The 15,548-nt window shown below is 38.1% G+C and overlaps 1 protein-coding gene across 23 annotated transcripts in view; it reads left to right on the top strand.

Moving 5' to 3' along the window:
* DOCK9 (dedicator of cytokinesis 9) overlaps positions 1–15,548 on the top strand; it is a 340,452-nt gene that overhangs the window by 204,092 nt on the left and 120,812 nt on the right. For all 23 annotated transcript variants that reach the window (XM_036011395.1, XM_036011405.1, XM_036011400.1 and 20 more), the window contains exons 16-27: positions 5,308–5,387; positions 5,466–5,653; positions 5,783–5,848; positions 7,030–7,122; positions 8,840–8,963; positions 9,548–9,669; positions 10,784–10,870; positions 11,260–11,349; positions 12,690–12,805; positions 13,072–13,141; positions 14,053–14,178; positions 14,766–14,837. In XM_036011395.1, the coding sequence (XP_035867288.1) occupies positions 5,308–5,387; positions 5,466–5,653; positions 5,783–5,848; positions 7,030–7,122; positions 8,840–8,963; positions 9,548–9,669; positions 10,784–10,870; positions 11,260–11,349; positions 12,690–12,805; positions 13,072–13,141; positions 14,053–14,178; positions 14,766–14,837 (1,234 nt within the window). The remainder of the gene's footprint in view (positions 1–5,307; positions 5,388–5,465; positions 5,654–5,782; positions 5,849–7,029; positions 7,123–8,839; positions 8,964–9,547; positions 9,670–10,783; positions 10,871–11,259; positions 11,350–12,689; positions 12,806–13,071; positions 13,142–14,052; positions 14,179–14,765; positions 14,838–15,548) is intronic.

The following is a 15,548-nucleotide window of genomic DNA, read 5'->3' as shown; positions in this document are numbered from 1 at the left end:
AAGTTGCCTCCTAGCTGAGAGCTTGAAGCTTCCCCTGCAGTGGCAGCTCTTCGAGAGTAGCCATAGCTCTTGGATCTGGCTTCCTCAGTGGAGGAGGACAAAGGGTGGGACTTTACAGGGCCTTTAGTTAACAAGTGATCTGAGCTGAGAGCCTGCAGCCAGGCAGTGAACAGCACAGACTTTCACTGGTTCAGAGCATGGGACAGGTCCCCCCAGCCCCAGCATGCACACCAGGTCTTCATGTGTGTGCTCGGTAGGAGGGACTTTGTGGGTAGAGTGTGCTTCAGATGGCCGTGGGAGATACACAAGCATGATAATAAGGATCCAGTACTACTGGCATCAGAAGGTATGAAGGCACTGGGGGAGCAACGGTGCTGGGGGAGCAATGGTCCTGCTCAACAAGAATCCAGAGAACAGCCAGTGTCTGCTGCCTGTGTTCTTCACAGTGGAGTTAGCGAAGTGAAGGATTCCTTTTCATTTTTTTTAAACCTTATCATTGTACCTTTTCTCTCCTCTTTGTTTTTTCACAAAGAAGAATCTCATGTCAGTGGCTTAGGGACCAGCTGGAATCCAGAGGTATTGTTTCTGTTCCCATGATTGTCTCAAAATGTCATTTAATAATGGATGAGAAAAGTTTTCTCAAGCTGCCCCAGCTTTAGAAAACAGCTGCTAAAGCTCAGAAGCCACTTCCCGCTCCATCCCTTGTAATCATTACCAGAGGATACTGTCCGAGATTTAGAAAGAAAATAATTCTGTCAGATGGTATTGCTGGCATATATGCTTTAACAAGTATTTATCTAGGAAAAGAGACTTGGTATGTATTTTACGCTTTGATTTGCTCATGGTGATGTCTTTTCTCACTTCTGTAAGAAATCTGAAGGCATGAAGGCAAAGAATAAAAATAGAGTATTTCCTTTACATGTAGACCTTTTTAATGCTACCACATTGGGTAACACTGTCAGGGCCCTTGCATGAGACTGATAGATGCGTTTATTTATACCTTTATGTTCTTTGTCTCCAAGTTTGAAATTTCTCTCTAGTTAACACTGAACGCAAGCCAGGTGGGGCTACTTGCCTTTCTGTGAACCCACTGTGAACTTTCACTCCATCATGCTTTGCCTTCTGCCTGAATTGTGTCACTTTCTGCCCCCTCAAGCAGTAGCACACAAGTGACAAATACATACAGCATACACATTCCCCTTCTACTTTTTGTCTCTCCAAGGCAAACTTACTCATCATTCAAAACCCCATCCATATGTCACTTCCACGTTGGGATACCTGGGCCAGGTCACTTGGCTTTTCTGCTTAAGTCTCCTCTTCTTTTTAAGGGGGATTGTAATGGCTCTGCCTCCTAGAACGGTGGAGGGAATAAATGAATATATTCATTTATAAATATGAATGAATATATTATAAGGGTGATTTTCTCAAACTGTGAATGGTAGTTTCATCCCCTGTTCTCTCTCAGTACCCTACACATCTGCCTTCTGGTAGAGGTTTATACAGACTCTTTGGAGTAGTTATCATGTATCTACTGAATTTTTGGCTTCTTGAGGCTAGGAATCATACCTTGTTTGTCTTCTATCCATGGTGCTTAATATGATGTTGTATCACATCATGCGCACTTAATAAATGCAAATTGAAATTTCTCCAACGCATAAATTCAGTGATTTTATTTAAACAAAAATATCTCATATTTCTTTCAGTGGCATATAAATTGTTTAAGTGACACCAAAAATAGGAAATATTTCTCTTTACAATAGGGAACACTTCCCTTTACAAAATGCATTTAGAAGATTAGACTCACCACCAACAACAGATCCAAGCATGCCTACACTGCTAGTTAATCACATTGATGTGTCAGTACAGGAGGTAGAATCAAGAGGACTGGGTATGAAAACACAGATGTAGGGACACCAAACCTGTTGGCATCAGATGACTACTAGTTTGCGATACCATCCCTCTTCCCTCTGTGGGAATTGTTGAGTCAGTAGGAATGTATGGGCAGTGGGGAAGGAAAACCTTTCCCTTTCCTGAGAGAGAGAGAGAGAGAGAGAGAGAGAGAGAGAGAGTGAGTGTGTTTGAGCCTCATTCTTAGGTTTATACACAGACATAAGCTTCGCCCAAATTCCAGTCACTTTATGTGTTTCTACATTATACATTTGTTTAATCAATGCATTTTTAGGATGGGTTTTCCTTCTCAACTATTGTAAGTTTTGCAAAGAACATATGCACTTTGTAGCATTAAAAAAACAATCCCTGTCATGAGAGAATTCATTTTGTATAACATGTTGTCATTGTCATCATCACCATCTCTTTGCAAGTAAAAAAAGAGGAGTGGAATTTTTGTTGTGTGAGGTTTTGCTGTCTAAAAAGCCAGGTTCAATAAAAAACCTTGAACTTTTATAATAGGTTTAAGATTACATTTTAAAAATAATTTAAATTGGTAGAAATACCTTCCACAAAACCAAGGTGGTGCTATGTAGTATGGAATTAAAATCAGATCTGTGCTTGCTTGGAAATGTTGTACTTGGACATTACAATGCCTCTATGGAAGTAGCAACTAGAAGTAAAAGTTCCCAGCAGAAGGAGGAACCTGAATAAGAAACAAGTATAGTTAGACATAGAAGTATATAATACTTTGTACAAAGAGTTCTAGTGAAGAATGTTTAAAATTTGTTGCTTAGAAATCTAACTCTCAAAAGTTTATAGGCAGATGATCTCAGTGTGATTGAAAAAGTGGTGAAGAAAGTACATATTTATTCACAGGTGAAAATAACTAGGAAGGGGTGAAATATTATGCTCTTGGGCAGTTACATGTAAAACTATTATTTGTAATAAGCAGAGTATTTCTGACTCAGGGGAGTGGATGCAGTTTCATAGGTGTCTATAAGATTTTGTGGAATGCAGTGTTTTGTAGTATGTTGCAGGGTTAAATTGTTCAAATGAAGAGGTGGGGCAAGGCATTACGTCAAGAAAATTTATACCTGTGTAGAAACCCATGGGTCACAGGGTTGGTGCCCCTAAAGAGCTTTGTTAAAGCTGAGAGAAGCTCCAACAGTGTATCATTGTTGGAGCATACAGTGCTTGAGTAGCCACTGGCAGCTCTCTGCAAATGATTGTTGAAGGCACAAGTTTCTGGTAGTAGAAAAGGATATTGAGTTTGTGAGCAAATCACAGAATGGGCACAGAATGTAGGGGTAATGCTGTACCATGCCTGGAAATCTTTGGGCTATAAATCGTTTAACTGAAGGTAGAATATGTGAAAATTGTTGACTTGCCTTCCTGACCGTTATACCTTAGGATTTCAAATTGTTGTTCATTTGAACATGGATGTGGAAATGAGAAGGAACCCTGAGAGAAAGTGATTCTGCAGGTTGGAGCTGCTGGTGGGCACAGATGAATATGCTCAGGGTACTCTGTGGTCATTATTAGGCAAGAATTTAGAACTGTTAGGGAAATCTGATTCAGATTAACAGTACCCCAGGGTATGCTGACAAGTTATGTGTGACTCTGCTTAATAGATAACAGTAACATCAGAGGAATCTTAAAAACAGAATTTAGGAACTTTTCAAAAATTGGAACAAAACCAAATGCTGAATCTGTTGGCCAGTGAGGTCAGTGTGCTTTGATATTCTTGGCAGTGTCTGAAAGACATCATTAATAAACTGGTGACTTACAAAGAAACATGAGACTGTCCCGTTTTTTAAGAGTAAGTCATGTCATGTCAAACTAGTCATCCTAATCACATTTCTGCTTCTCTCTTTTCAATTGGATTGCTAAGTTTGTATGACAGAGGCATGCCTTTGACAAGTGTATATTCCAAGATGTCCTGTGAACAAGCCAGAGAAGTATAGTACACTTGAGTAGACAAGTTGTTCAGCTGCTGGATTAACCAGATACCAGGGAGGGTGATAAATGGGCTAGTATCATTCTGGCTATGGGCATCTAGAGATTTGAGAAGAAACCTGTTCATGCCAATATTCTGTGCACTATCTTCATCAATGACTTTTATAAGAGAATATAACATGCTGGTGAAATGTCTTCACAACATAAAGCTATTAGGAATATCTTAATACATTAGATGTTATAACCTGGATTTAAGAGGGTTTTGATCAACTAGAAAAGGCTCAAGTATACAAAGATGACATTTCATAAAGATAAAAATCAAATTCTTTTCTGATTTCCAAAAAACATAATTATATAAAATATAGAATGGAGAAATGTAGCGTGAGAGTAAAGCATATGAAAAAAGATTTAAGGATTTTAGGTAGTTGTAAATTTCATGTACATCACTAGCTGTGGCTACCTAAAAGTAATAGCATTAATTGATGGGTGTATTGTTCAAAACCAGATAGCTGTGGCCTTGGGTGGTTAGAGCATTGTCAGGATATGACAAGATTGCGGGTTCGATCCCCAGTCAGAGCACATACAAGAATCAACCAATGAACACATAAATAAGTGAAACAACATCTTGCACTCTCTTTTTCTCCCCCCACCCCACCAATTTAAAACACACACACACGTATTCTATCTTCATCTGGTCAGGCCGTACTGGGCCTGATTTGTGCAGTTCTAGGTGCCACATATAAATGGGATGTTCTTCTAGGAGTAAAATGGCATTGAAGGAAGATGCAAACGGACTGAAAATGGAAGACTTCAGAAAGCTGTTTATAGATTATTGAAAGGTGTTACATTGGGAAACATAATAACTAAGCCCCTTGAGGAGTGGAAGTTTCAGAGAGGTGAATTTTACCTTGCTGTGTTGAAATGGCTATGTTGAAAGTTTTCTTGTCACTAAGTAAGTAGTGTTTGTCAGGCATATTACAGAAGAGATTCCTGTATTGGATTGAGTCAGACCAAATACAAACCTCAGATACTTCAGTGAGTATTTACTTTGTGCCCAGCATTTTGCTAGACACTAGAAACTAAGATGACTTGTAGTTATAAATTTTCATAGTTCTAAATGAGCCAAGAATATATGTTGAGGTTGGTGTCAGACTCATTAGGCACTAGCCACATGTGGCTGTTTAGCACCTGAAATATAGCAAGTCCCAACTGAAATGAGCTGTGAGTGTAAAAGACACAGCTTGTTTTGAATGATTAGAATGAACTTTTTATACTGATTACATATTGAAAAAACAATATTTTGCATATGCTGGGTTAAATAAATGTATTTTTCAAACTAATTTTACCTGTTACTTTAAAACTACTTTTGTGTCATGCATTATATTTCTCTGAGAAGTGCTCTCTAGAATTTAGATTTTAGAGTTAACCTAACTTACAAATGTTTGATTTTTCTCTTTGTAGACCTGAGAAGATGGCTAAGCTCCCAGTGATTTTGGGCAATCTAGACATTACCATTGATAATGTTTCCTCAGACTTTCCTAGTAAGTGTAAGTTCTGTGTAAAAATGGACAAAATATTGTTTGGTTTTTACTTCAATTTGTTTGTTTTTAATTTTTCAGATTATATCAATTCATCATACATTCCCGTAAAGCAATTTGAAACCTGTACTAAAACTCCAATCACATTTGAAGTAGAGGAATTTGTGCCCTGCATACCAAAACACACTCAGCCTTACACCATCTACAACAATCACCTCTATGTTTATCCTAAGTACTTGAAATATGACAGTCAAAAGTCTTTTGCCAAGGTGAGTGTAAAGATTGAGGTTTCATTTTTAGTAGTAAACTCATTTAGGTTTTGGCTTGTCATGTTCTTTTATAAATATCAAATATTGTGGCTGTTTGTTTTCTTTTTTTTTCTTTAAATATTGTTGCAGGCCAGAAATATTGCTATTTGTATTGAATTCAAAGATTCAGATGAGGAAGACTCTCAGCCTTTGAAGGTTTGTTTTTCAAATGTATTTACATTTTCCCATTTTAATAATATAATTGCATGATATTGCACACCTAAAGTAATTTAGCACATTTTAATTGACACAGACACAAAAATATATAATATCATAATATGTAACCACATATGGTGAACTTTACAGAATATGGAATAATTGAGCTCTTACTCCTAATTGACTGTTTGTTTTGTTATACTTTTTAGGGATGAAGATTTCTTACGCATGTTCTATTCAGTAAACTTAATCATGCATCTACTGTAAGCCAGGCATTGAATGGTTGCTAAGAATTATATTACCAACATTAATAATAGAAATAATAATAATAACGGATTGGCATCTGTCAAATGTTTATTATAGTATGGCAATAATAGTAGTAGTAGATTGTTGATATTCCAGGCTCTGCTCTTAGAGCCTCATAGGGATTATTAAACTCCTTTAATTTTCATAACAGTCTTTTGAGTTAAGTACTGTTATTTTCCTGCATTTTTTAGATTAGGTTAATGCACCAAATTTAAATAAATTGCTTAGGGTCATACATTAGAGGAACTGATGTTCAAATCCAAGCAGTCTGGCTCCAGAGCTCAAATTCTTTACTGATAAACTATGTGAAAATGACTTTGCAAGAAGGAAGGAGACAAAATGGCAAAGAACAATGCAGTGTAGTTTTTGCCCTCAAGAAATTTATTAGCTTTCTGGGAAAGACAGTTATGGGGGAAAAAAGCTTTGAGCATACAAAAGGTACTGAAATGGTTTACTTACAAAACTGGAAAATTAGAACAGAAAAATACTGAAGGGACACAGAGGGAGAAAGTAATCCTTTCTTGAAGGGTGCATGAGAATTTGCTTGGGGCACATAGAAGGGAAGATCATTGGGACAGAGGGCTTGCATAGCATAGATGTGGAAGTGTGAAAGGGCACAGTGAGCAGGGTCTGATTCAGAGCAACAGCTTGGAGGGGTGGGAGGGAGAGTGGGGGGAGGGACAGAGAGGTGAGCTGGAAGGTAAGTTGGGCCCAGGAGTAAGGGGGTTTGCAGGTCTGTAGTCTCACAGGCAGAAGAAATCCATCAGGGGTAGTTAAGTTTATGCTGTAGGAGTGTTCTTTACATCACTTCTGAGTTTAATTTCTTACTCTAATAATTGAATGCTGGTGTTTCCCATTGCTAATTCTTACTTTAGTGCATTTATGGCAGACCTGGTGGGCCGGTGTTCACAAGAAGCGCCCTTGCTGCAGTTTTACACCATCACCAAAACCCAGAATTTTATGATGAGGTAAGTAAGGTTTTCAAGGGAAAACCCAGTTTAACCAGTTTTAAGGAAAACTCTTAAGTTCTTTGCTTAGTATAGCAAAATTCAAGAGAAGCTGCATACTATACTGAGAACACAATGATAGAACTAAATGTTGAATTATTTATTTTACATATTTTTAAATTATAGAAATAATGTATTTATTGTAAAAAATAAAAACTTGGAAAATGCAGATAATATAGAAAATAAAAAGTTAAACTCCCTCTTCTATCACAACCACAGTTAATAATTTTGACTTTTTTTCGAATTTATATTTTATATAGTTATGTTTGTTAGACCTTTCTCTTTTTTATAAAGATTTCATTATTTTTTATTTTTAGAGAGGGAAGGGAGGGAGAAAGAGAGAGAGAGAAACATCAACGTGCCGTTGCTGGGGGTCATGGCCTACAATCCAGGCATGTACCCTGACTGGGAATTGAACCTGCGACACTTTGGTTTGCAGCCCGCACTCAGTCCACTGAGCTATGTCAGCCAGGGTCGTTAGACCTTTCTTATTGTTAGGTTTCCTTATGTAAAATTATATGTAGTTCTTTAAAACTACTAAATGAATTCTACTTAGAAGTGTTTTACCCTGGTTTTTTGTCATGGCTTGGCTGTGTTAAGTTAATGTAGTAGTGTTTCTCACGTGCTTTCTAGTTCCTTCTAGAATTGGAATATCAACTCTCTTATTTTTGGTTAGTAATGTCTTAGTCTGTTCATGATGCTATAACACAATACCACAGACTGAGTGGCTATAAACAGCAAATACTTATTTCTTGTAGTTCTGGAGGCTGGAAGTCTGAAATGAGATTGGCAGCATGGTCATGCAAGGGCCATCTCTCAGGTCACAGGTTCTCAGTTGTATTTTCATGTGGTGGAGAGGGCAAGGGAGCTCTGTAGGCTCTCTTTTAGGTAAGAGCATTAATCCCATTTATGAGGGTTCCACTCTCATGACGTAATCACCACCAAAGGCCCCTAATAACCATCACCTTCGATGTTAGAATTTCAACATGTGAATTTGAACACAAATTCTCGGGGGTGAATTTGCAGGGGGAAACACAAACATTCAGACCAAAACAGTATAACATTGTATTAAGAATCCCTTTCTTCCAGCCCTGGCTGGCGTAGCTCAGTGGATTGAGTGCGGGCTGCGAACCACACATCACAGGCTCGATTCCCAGTCAGGGCACATGCCTAGGTTGCAAGCCATGGCCCCCAGCAACTGCACACTGATGTACTGATGTCCCCCTGCCCCCCCGCCCCGCCTTCCCTCTCTAAAAATAAATAAATAAAATCTTAAAAAAAAAAAAAAGAATCCCTTTTTTCCTTATCACAATTTACAGTCTCAGATTTCTTTTGACCAGAGACCAAATGTACACGTATGCATTGGGTGATACACTGTGTTTCTGCTTTCACCAAGAAATTTTGTTGCTTTTTGCCCTAGCCGGTATGGGTCAGTTGGATGAGAGTCGTCCCACAAACCAGAATGTTGTTGGTTTGATTCCTAGTTAGGGCACATGCTTACGTGGCAGGTTCAGTCCCTGGTTGTTGGGGCGTGTACTAAAGTCTACTAATTGATGTTTCTCTCCCTCTCTATCTTTCTCCTTTCCCATCTTTCTAAAGATAAATGAAAATATCTTTTAAAAAAAGAAATTTTGTTTTTTTGGAATATTTGAAAAATTGTTGTCTCCCTTCCTTACAGATTAAAATAGAATTACCCACCCAGCTACATGAAAAGCACCACTTGTTGTTCACATTTTTCCATGTCAGCTGCGATAATTCAAGTAAAGGAAGCACAAAGAAGAAGGATGTTGTTGAAACACAAGGTCTGAAATTTCATCATTCCTTTGATTATTTATAACTTACATGTTAGGTTCTTAAATTTTATTTTGATCTGCCCTGGCTGGCGTAGCTCAGTGCATTGAGTGCGGGCTGGGAACCAAAGTGTCCCAGGTTCGATTCCCAGCCAGGGTACATTCCTGGGTTGCAGGCCAGAACCCCCAGCAACCACACATTGATGTTTCTCTCTCTCTCTCTCTCTCTCTCTTTCTCTCTCCCTCCCCCCCCCTTCCCTTTCTAAAAATAAATAAACAAAATCTTAAAAAAAATTTTATTTTGATCTGAATTTACATCCTTTTTGCAAAGGAGTTTTTACATGACCTTTGTGAAGGTAGCATGCCTGGCTTGTATATGTAAATTTCCATAAAAGATAATTTTAGAATTCTAGTCCCAAAACATTCAGAGTACATTGTAGACAGTGTTCTGCAGAGACTATATTCAGGGTCTTTTCAGTTTCTTAACCCTGGTTGATACTGACAGTTTTTAAAGATCAGGCAATTTAATAATATTGGCTTTCTTTCATAAGTTTTTGTACATTTACAGTGAATTTTTTTGTGCTTTGTTTCAACAGTTGGATATTCCTGGCTTCCTCTCCTGAAAGATGGAAGGGTTGTGACTAATGAGCAGCACATTCCTGTCTCAGCTAATCTCCCATCTGGCTACCTTGGCTACCAGGAGCTTGGGATGGGCAGGGTATAAGACTTTAAGATTGTTAATCCCAATTCCTTCAGAAAACATTAAAGACCAATTAAAGCAGCAGTAACACAGAAAAGCACATAGTATTTTTTGCCAGTTCCAACATTTTGGTTTTAACTATTCATTTTCAAGTAAACTTAGACCATTGGAAGGCAGTGCTATTAACAATATCACAATCTAGAATTACAGTTACAATTTTAGTATAAGTCCAGAAGTAACAGTGCCTCAACGGAGAGGTGGAGACTTGGAGATACTAGATGCGGTAGAAATTTGGAGATGCTGGATAAGCTAGAAAATCTCTGCAAACTAGCCATGCTCAAATAAAGATGTGTTCTTAGGGTCATGCAAATGATTAGGAATTGTCTTCCAACTTAACATAATAAGTCAAGTAAGCAAATCTCTTATCCACGTGCTATCCCATTCTGATACCTTTCTGATTCATTAAAGCCCGGATTGTCTCAGATTTCTCCAGTTGGTTTGTGGGTTTTGCATTCTTTTTAATTATCTTAGATTTTATAGACATGCTTAGATAAGCCATTTCATTTTGAATGGCTTTTAGTGTTTCTCTACATTTTAAATAGTGCCAAATGTGGACCCATGTTATGGACAAATAGTTAAAATATTCCAAAATAAGGGTAAATCAAATAACATTCAGTTATAATTCCTCATCTGAACATGAGAAAAATGGAAGTGTTTGAAACTAAAATAAGTACAGACAGATGTTGACCCTTTGTGCCAGGAATACTCACTGTCCTATTGGCTCTACCTGGCACCTTGTGCCATCACTTTCAGAATCTCAGACTCAAGTTTGGTTAAGTTGCTGGTGAAATAGGATTTTTTTCCCTCTCAAATGGACAGTAATTCTCATAGCTGCAACTAAACAGAAAAGATAACTTAGAAGATCCAATAAGAAGAGCATTGTACTTGGAGAAAGAAAGTGAGCAGAAATTAGGGTTTGTTGCATTTCTGCTGTGAGCCAGGCATAGCCATGACTGTCAGGTTCCCAGAGCTGTTTGGGTCTTCAGTACCTCATCAATGCCCTCATTCAAGATGAGGATTGAAACCAAGATCACTAATGTGTTGGGATGTTTCTTCCCTCCATGTTTTTCAGCATTGTGGTCCTGAAATTAAATGGGTAGATGGAAGCAAGCCACTGTTGAAAGTTTCAACTCATCTGGTTTCCACAGTGTATACTCAGGTACACGCTCTTCTATTAAAATTAGCAGTGGTTGCTCTGTGAATGAGTTTGTATGAGTTTTGGGCAAAACAAAAGTCTAATTGATATGTTATATGGATATATTTTTACTCTGTAAGTCTCTTGTGAAGAAAAGAAGTACATACAAGGTACTCATGTACTGAAATAAATGAAGAGTAACAAGTAACATTTCTTAACAGTCTTCCCTTTTGTTGGAAGATCTTTTGAAACCTTTTTTAAAATTTTTTTTTATCTCTTTGATGTTTTCATTTTTTATGGAATTAGTTTCATAGTCGAAATAAAACACGCCTACCGCAAGAAACGAATACTATTATTTTCACAGCCAATATGTTAATGAGCTTTCATTTTCTTTTCTTTATTCCTTCCCCCAGGATCAGCATTTGCATAATTTTTTCCAGTACTGTCAGAAAACTGAATCTGGAGCCCAAGCCTTAGGGAATGAACTTGTAAAATATCTTAAGGTATCAGATGGCTTTCTTAATAACCCTTTTTTAAGGAGTTTGGAGTTGATTGGGTTTTCTGTTGGTGGTGAGTGTTGTAAGAATGCTTTTTGCTAGAAGCTCTCACACTAACAGCTTCTATATGGTTTTAGATAGTGTCAAGAAGGAGACTCAGAAATAGTGCTTCTCCTAGCTTCGTCCTCATCCCATGTATACTTTTCTCATGCCAGACCCAAAACATACTGTTTCCTGCACAGAAAACCACTCACCTTCAGAGGCTCCTCATGTGGAGTTCTCATAGGCACAGAGCACAGGAACAGAAACAACAGGAGCAGTGACTTTAGTCCCACAATTTAGGAACTTCTAGTTCATTGTAAGAGAAAACATAAGCTTCATGAGCACATACTAGGTGGGTTAAAAAAATACACCAAATAATATATTTCACCATCCCAGCTTTGTGCAGGGTTAGGGAGACTCTTAGAGTCATTGAACAATGGGAGCAAGGAGGGTTTTTCTAAGGGAATTTCACCTAGAACATGATTCAAGGGGAACACTTTTTAAAAGGAGAGTAGTTAAAAGGACATTCTAGGCATGGGGACAAAATATAAGAAACGTGAGAAATGGAATAGAAGTTTGTTTGATTTAAGCAAGGAAAGTGGAATGGGGATCCTGAATTATTGCTGTGCCAAATCCCCTTTCAGCTATATGACTTGAAGAAGAGCTTTTATATATGTTGACTTGAAAAACAGTCCTTCTATTAGTTTTCTGTTGCTCCTGTAAGAAATTACCACAGCCTCGGTGGCTCAAAACAACACATATTTATTATCTTAGGCTTCTTTAGGTCCAAAGTCTGGCATGAGCTTCACTGATCTAAAATCAGGGTGTTATTAATAGGAAGTTTCCTTTCTGGAAACTAGGGGTGAATCTCTTTTCTTACTCTTTTCATCTTCTAAACACTGCCTTCATTCCTTGGCTTGTAGCCACTTTGTCCATCTCAAAGCTAACAGATTTTCACCTCGGGCCATTTTTCCTTAGACACGTGTCCCCCGACTCTTCTCTTTTGCCTCCCTCTTCCCCTTTTAAGGACCCTGTGATCACATCAGGCCCACCTGGGTAAATCCAGGAGCATCCCCCATCTTAAGGTCACCTGGTTAGCTTCCTTAATTTCCCTTTGCTGTGTAACATATTCACAGATTCTGCGGATTAAAACATGAACATCTCGGTCCCTTTTTTTGCTTGCCACTGCCTTCCATTTGTTTTAAATGGACTTCTTCCATCTTTCTTTGAAATTGAGTGGAAGTTGCATAGGCTTGGTTTACTTAAAAAAGGATAACTTGAACTTTGGTATTCCATGTCTGTAGAGCCTACATGCAATGGAAGGCCATGTGATGATTGCCTTCTTGCCCACCATCCTAAACCAGCTATTTCGTGTCCTCACCAGAGCAACTCATGAGGAAGTCGCCGTCAATGTGACACGGTGAGAACATGGAATGGAAAGGTGGATACCCTTCTTCCCTTCAGCCTGTCCATATGTGCAGCACAGTCATACATTTCTGAGATGCTAGTATGTGTTAAACATTATATTTAAGACATTTCTTTTGATCCCATATGTAGAGATCCCATCTAATGCCTTATTTCCTGTGGTGCCAATAGGATCATCATTGTTTTAGTACTGTGATGATAATGAAATGTTTCCATTTTCACATTACTATTCATTGCTTTATTCATTCCTATGGTGTGTAGGGTCATTATTCATGTGGTTGCCCAGTGCCATGAGGAAGGATTGGAGAGCCACTTGAGGTCATATGTTAAGGTATGTAAAATAAATTGTCCCAATCATTTATATCTGTGGCTCTCCAATTTTCCTTCTAGAACTTTTTTTTTTAAATCTAGTTATTTTTTGGATATATGTTGGGATGAAACTTAATACTTATGCTTTTTCTTCTATATCACATAGCCAGTGCTTGTACTTACATGAGAGGAAGTCCAAAGAGGGGCAGCTATTCATTTATTTACTTAATATCATTTGTCAACTGCATTTCTTGTTTTAATGGGTTTTGCAAATAATGTGACCCAAATGATGTGGAAGTTTAAAGAAGGCTATTATCTCACTCTTAGCTAGGCCTCTGGTATAGCTTGTTGTCTTCATTTTTCTTTTCTCCATCTAAAATTCCCAGGAAAACTGCTTCTCCCAAGCCAGGAAGGTTAGCTCTGGCCACCATCTAAGTAGATGACTACATGGGACAGCAAGAGATGTTGTTGGGACAAATATCAACAAGTTCTCCATTTTTATACAATATTTAGTAAACCTAATGCCAGTTACTGTTCTAAACATTTACACACACACATTCCATTTAGTCTTTGACACTCTATGAATTATAGCTATGTGTTCATTTAAAAAATAAAGTTCGGTTGTTCAGAATATCAGTTACCCAGTGTTGTGTGACACATTTAATGAAGTCCTTAGGAGGAGGAGCTATGGGCTACACAACCATTGACCTGAGTAAGGTGATTCACAATATTTCAATAAAGTTCCTCAAAGACATCCTGAACTGCCTCTTTCTGTCACATGACAGCGACCCTTCTCACCTTCTGTTTCCACACCTTCCTCTCCCACACATGCAATTGTATCTCAGTCCCTGATCTTATCCTTTGGAGCCTTTTCAGCATTCAGCTCATCTTGGAGAACCAGTGCATTAAATCATCTTTCCCTTTTCTTCAAAGTATGCTTATAAGGCTGAGCCATATATTGCCTCCGAATATAAGACAGTGCATGAAGAACTGACCAAATCCATGACCACAATTCTCAAGCCTTCTGCTGACTTTCTCACCAGCAACAAATTACTTAAGGTATGTTGGGAGAGCCAATGTGACTCTGCAGTATTTAAATTGATTTAAAAAAATTCATACTTCTCAGCTTGATCAGTTTACCTTGTGTGGTTTTGGAGACAATCACCAACTCCTAAAAAGTGGTAACAGAGCCAGTTCTTAAATACCAATTTTGCTACTTGTACTAGTGACTCTACGGAAGCTGCAAATTATTATTATACTCAAAGTTTTGTGGCATGCAGCTATTAATAAGTCATTATATTTAAATCACTGGGGGATTGTGAGTTAGAGATTATACTAGCAAGTGTCATCAGGCAAGACCCAGCCAAGAGGAAAGATCGTATATTTAATCAAGTAGTGCCACTTGTGTGGGTTGTGCCATGCTGAGCTTATGCGCCTTATATCCTAGAGGTATGAAGTCATGTACTGTCAGACACGTGAAAGCATGAGAGCACCTGCCATATACCTCCAGTCTGATCATTCACCAAGAGGTGCAGCCATGTTTTTTGGTCACATCTGTCTTATGTCAGTAACATTGCCAGCCTAAGAGAATAAACATGTCATCTAACTGATTGTTTTTCTTACTGGAATCTTTTTTTTTCTTTCAGTATTCATGGTTTTTCTTTGATGTTTTGATAAAATCCATGGCTCAGCATTTGATAGAGAACTCCAAAGTTAAGGTATGTCACCTCATATCAGGGCTTGTATGATAGTTTTTAGGGGAAAACATAATTCATTGTGTTTGTAGCTAACATTTATTAACACTTTCTGTGTTCCACTTACAAGTATTGTTTTAAGTGCTTTCCAGCAGTAAAGCATTTTAGCTTTATGACAACTCTATAGGGGAAGTATTAGTCTTACCCCTCATTTTATAGATGAAGAAACTGAAGTCAGGATGCTTGAGTTATTTGCCTAAGGCCATGCTGCTAGTGAGTGGAAGGAGCCAGGTTTTGAGACCCCTCTGGCTAAGAAAAATGTGTCTTTTCCTTTGACTAGCTTAGAAATCTTCAAGTTTGTTGAAATGGGAATAATAGTTTAAGCATTCGTTTAAATTGCATTTACCTGGTATTTTTTAAGTGTCTTGTACATCTTAGACATTTCTCCAGGACTTAGATGGGTCTCTGGTGCTATCATGCCCTGTGTAACCAATGAATTGACTCTGAGATAACTTAGTCTGCTCTCTGAGGTGCCTGGGTATGTGCCATGCTCATTTCTGGATTGATGCCTGTTGAGGTATGACTGGTTGTTACTGGCTGTCTGAGCTTAGATTAATTTTTTTTTTAAATTCCAAGGCAGTGAACAAAGGTAGATGTATCACAGAGCTCCTTCTGAAATGCAGTCTTGGAGTTGCCATTATGACTCTGAATTCTCACCACATTATAGTTGTACAG

Source organism: Phyllostomus discolor, chromosome 11 (genome assembly GCF_004126475.2).
Source record: "Phyllostomus discolor isolate MPI-MPIP mPhyDis1 chromosome 11, mPhyDis1.pri.v3, whole genome shotgun sequence".
NCBI lineage: Eukaryota > Metazoa > Chordata > Mammalia > Chiroptera > Phyllostomidae > Phyllostomus > Phyllostomus discolor.
The sequence above is the reverse complement of the archived record's forward strand: the minus strand, read 5'-3'. Positions and strand labels throughout refer to the sequence as shown.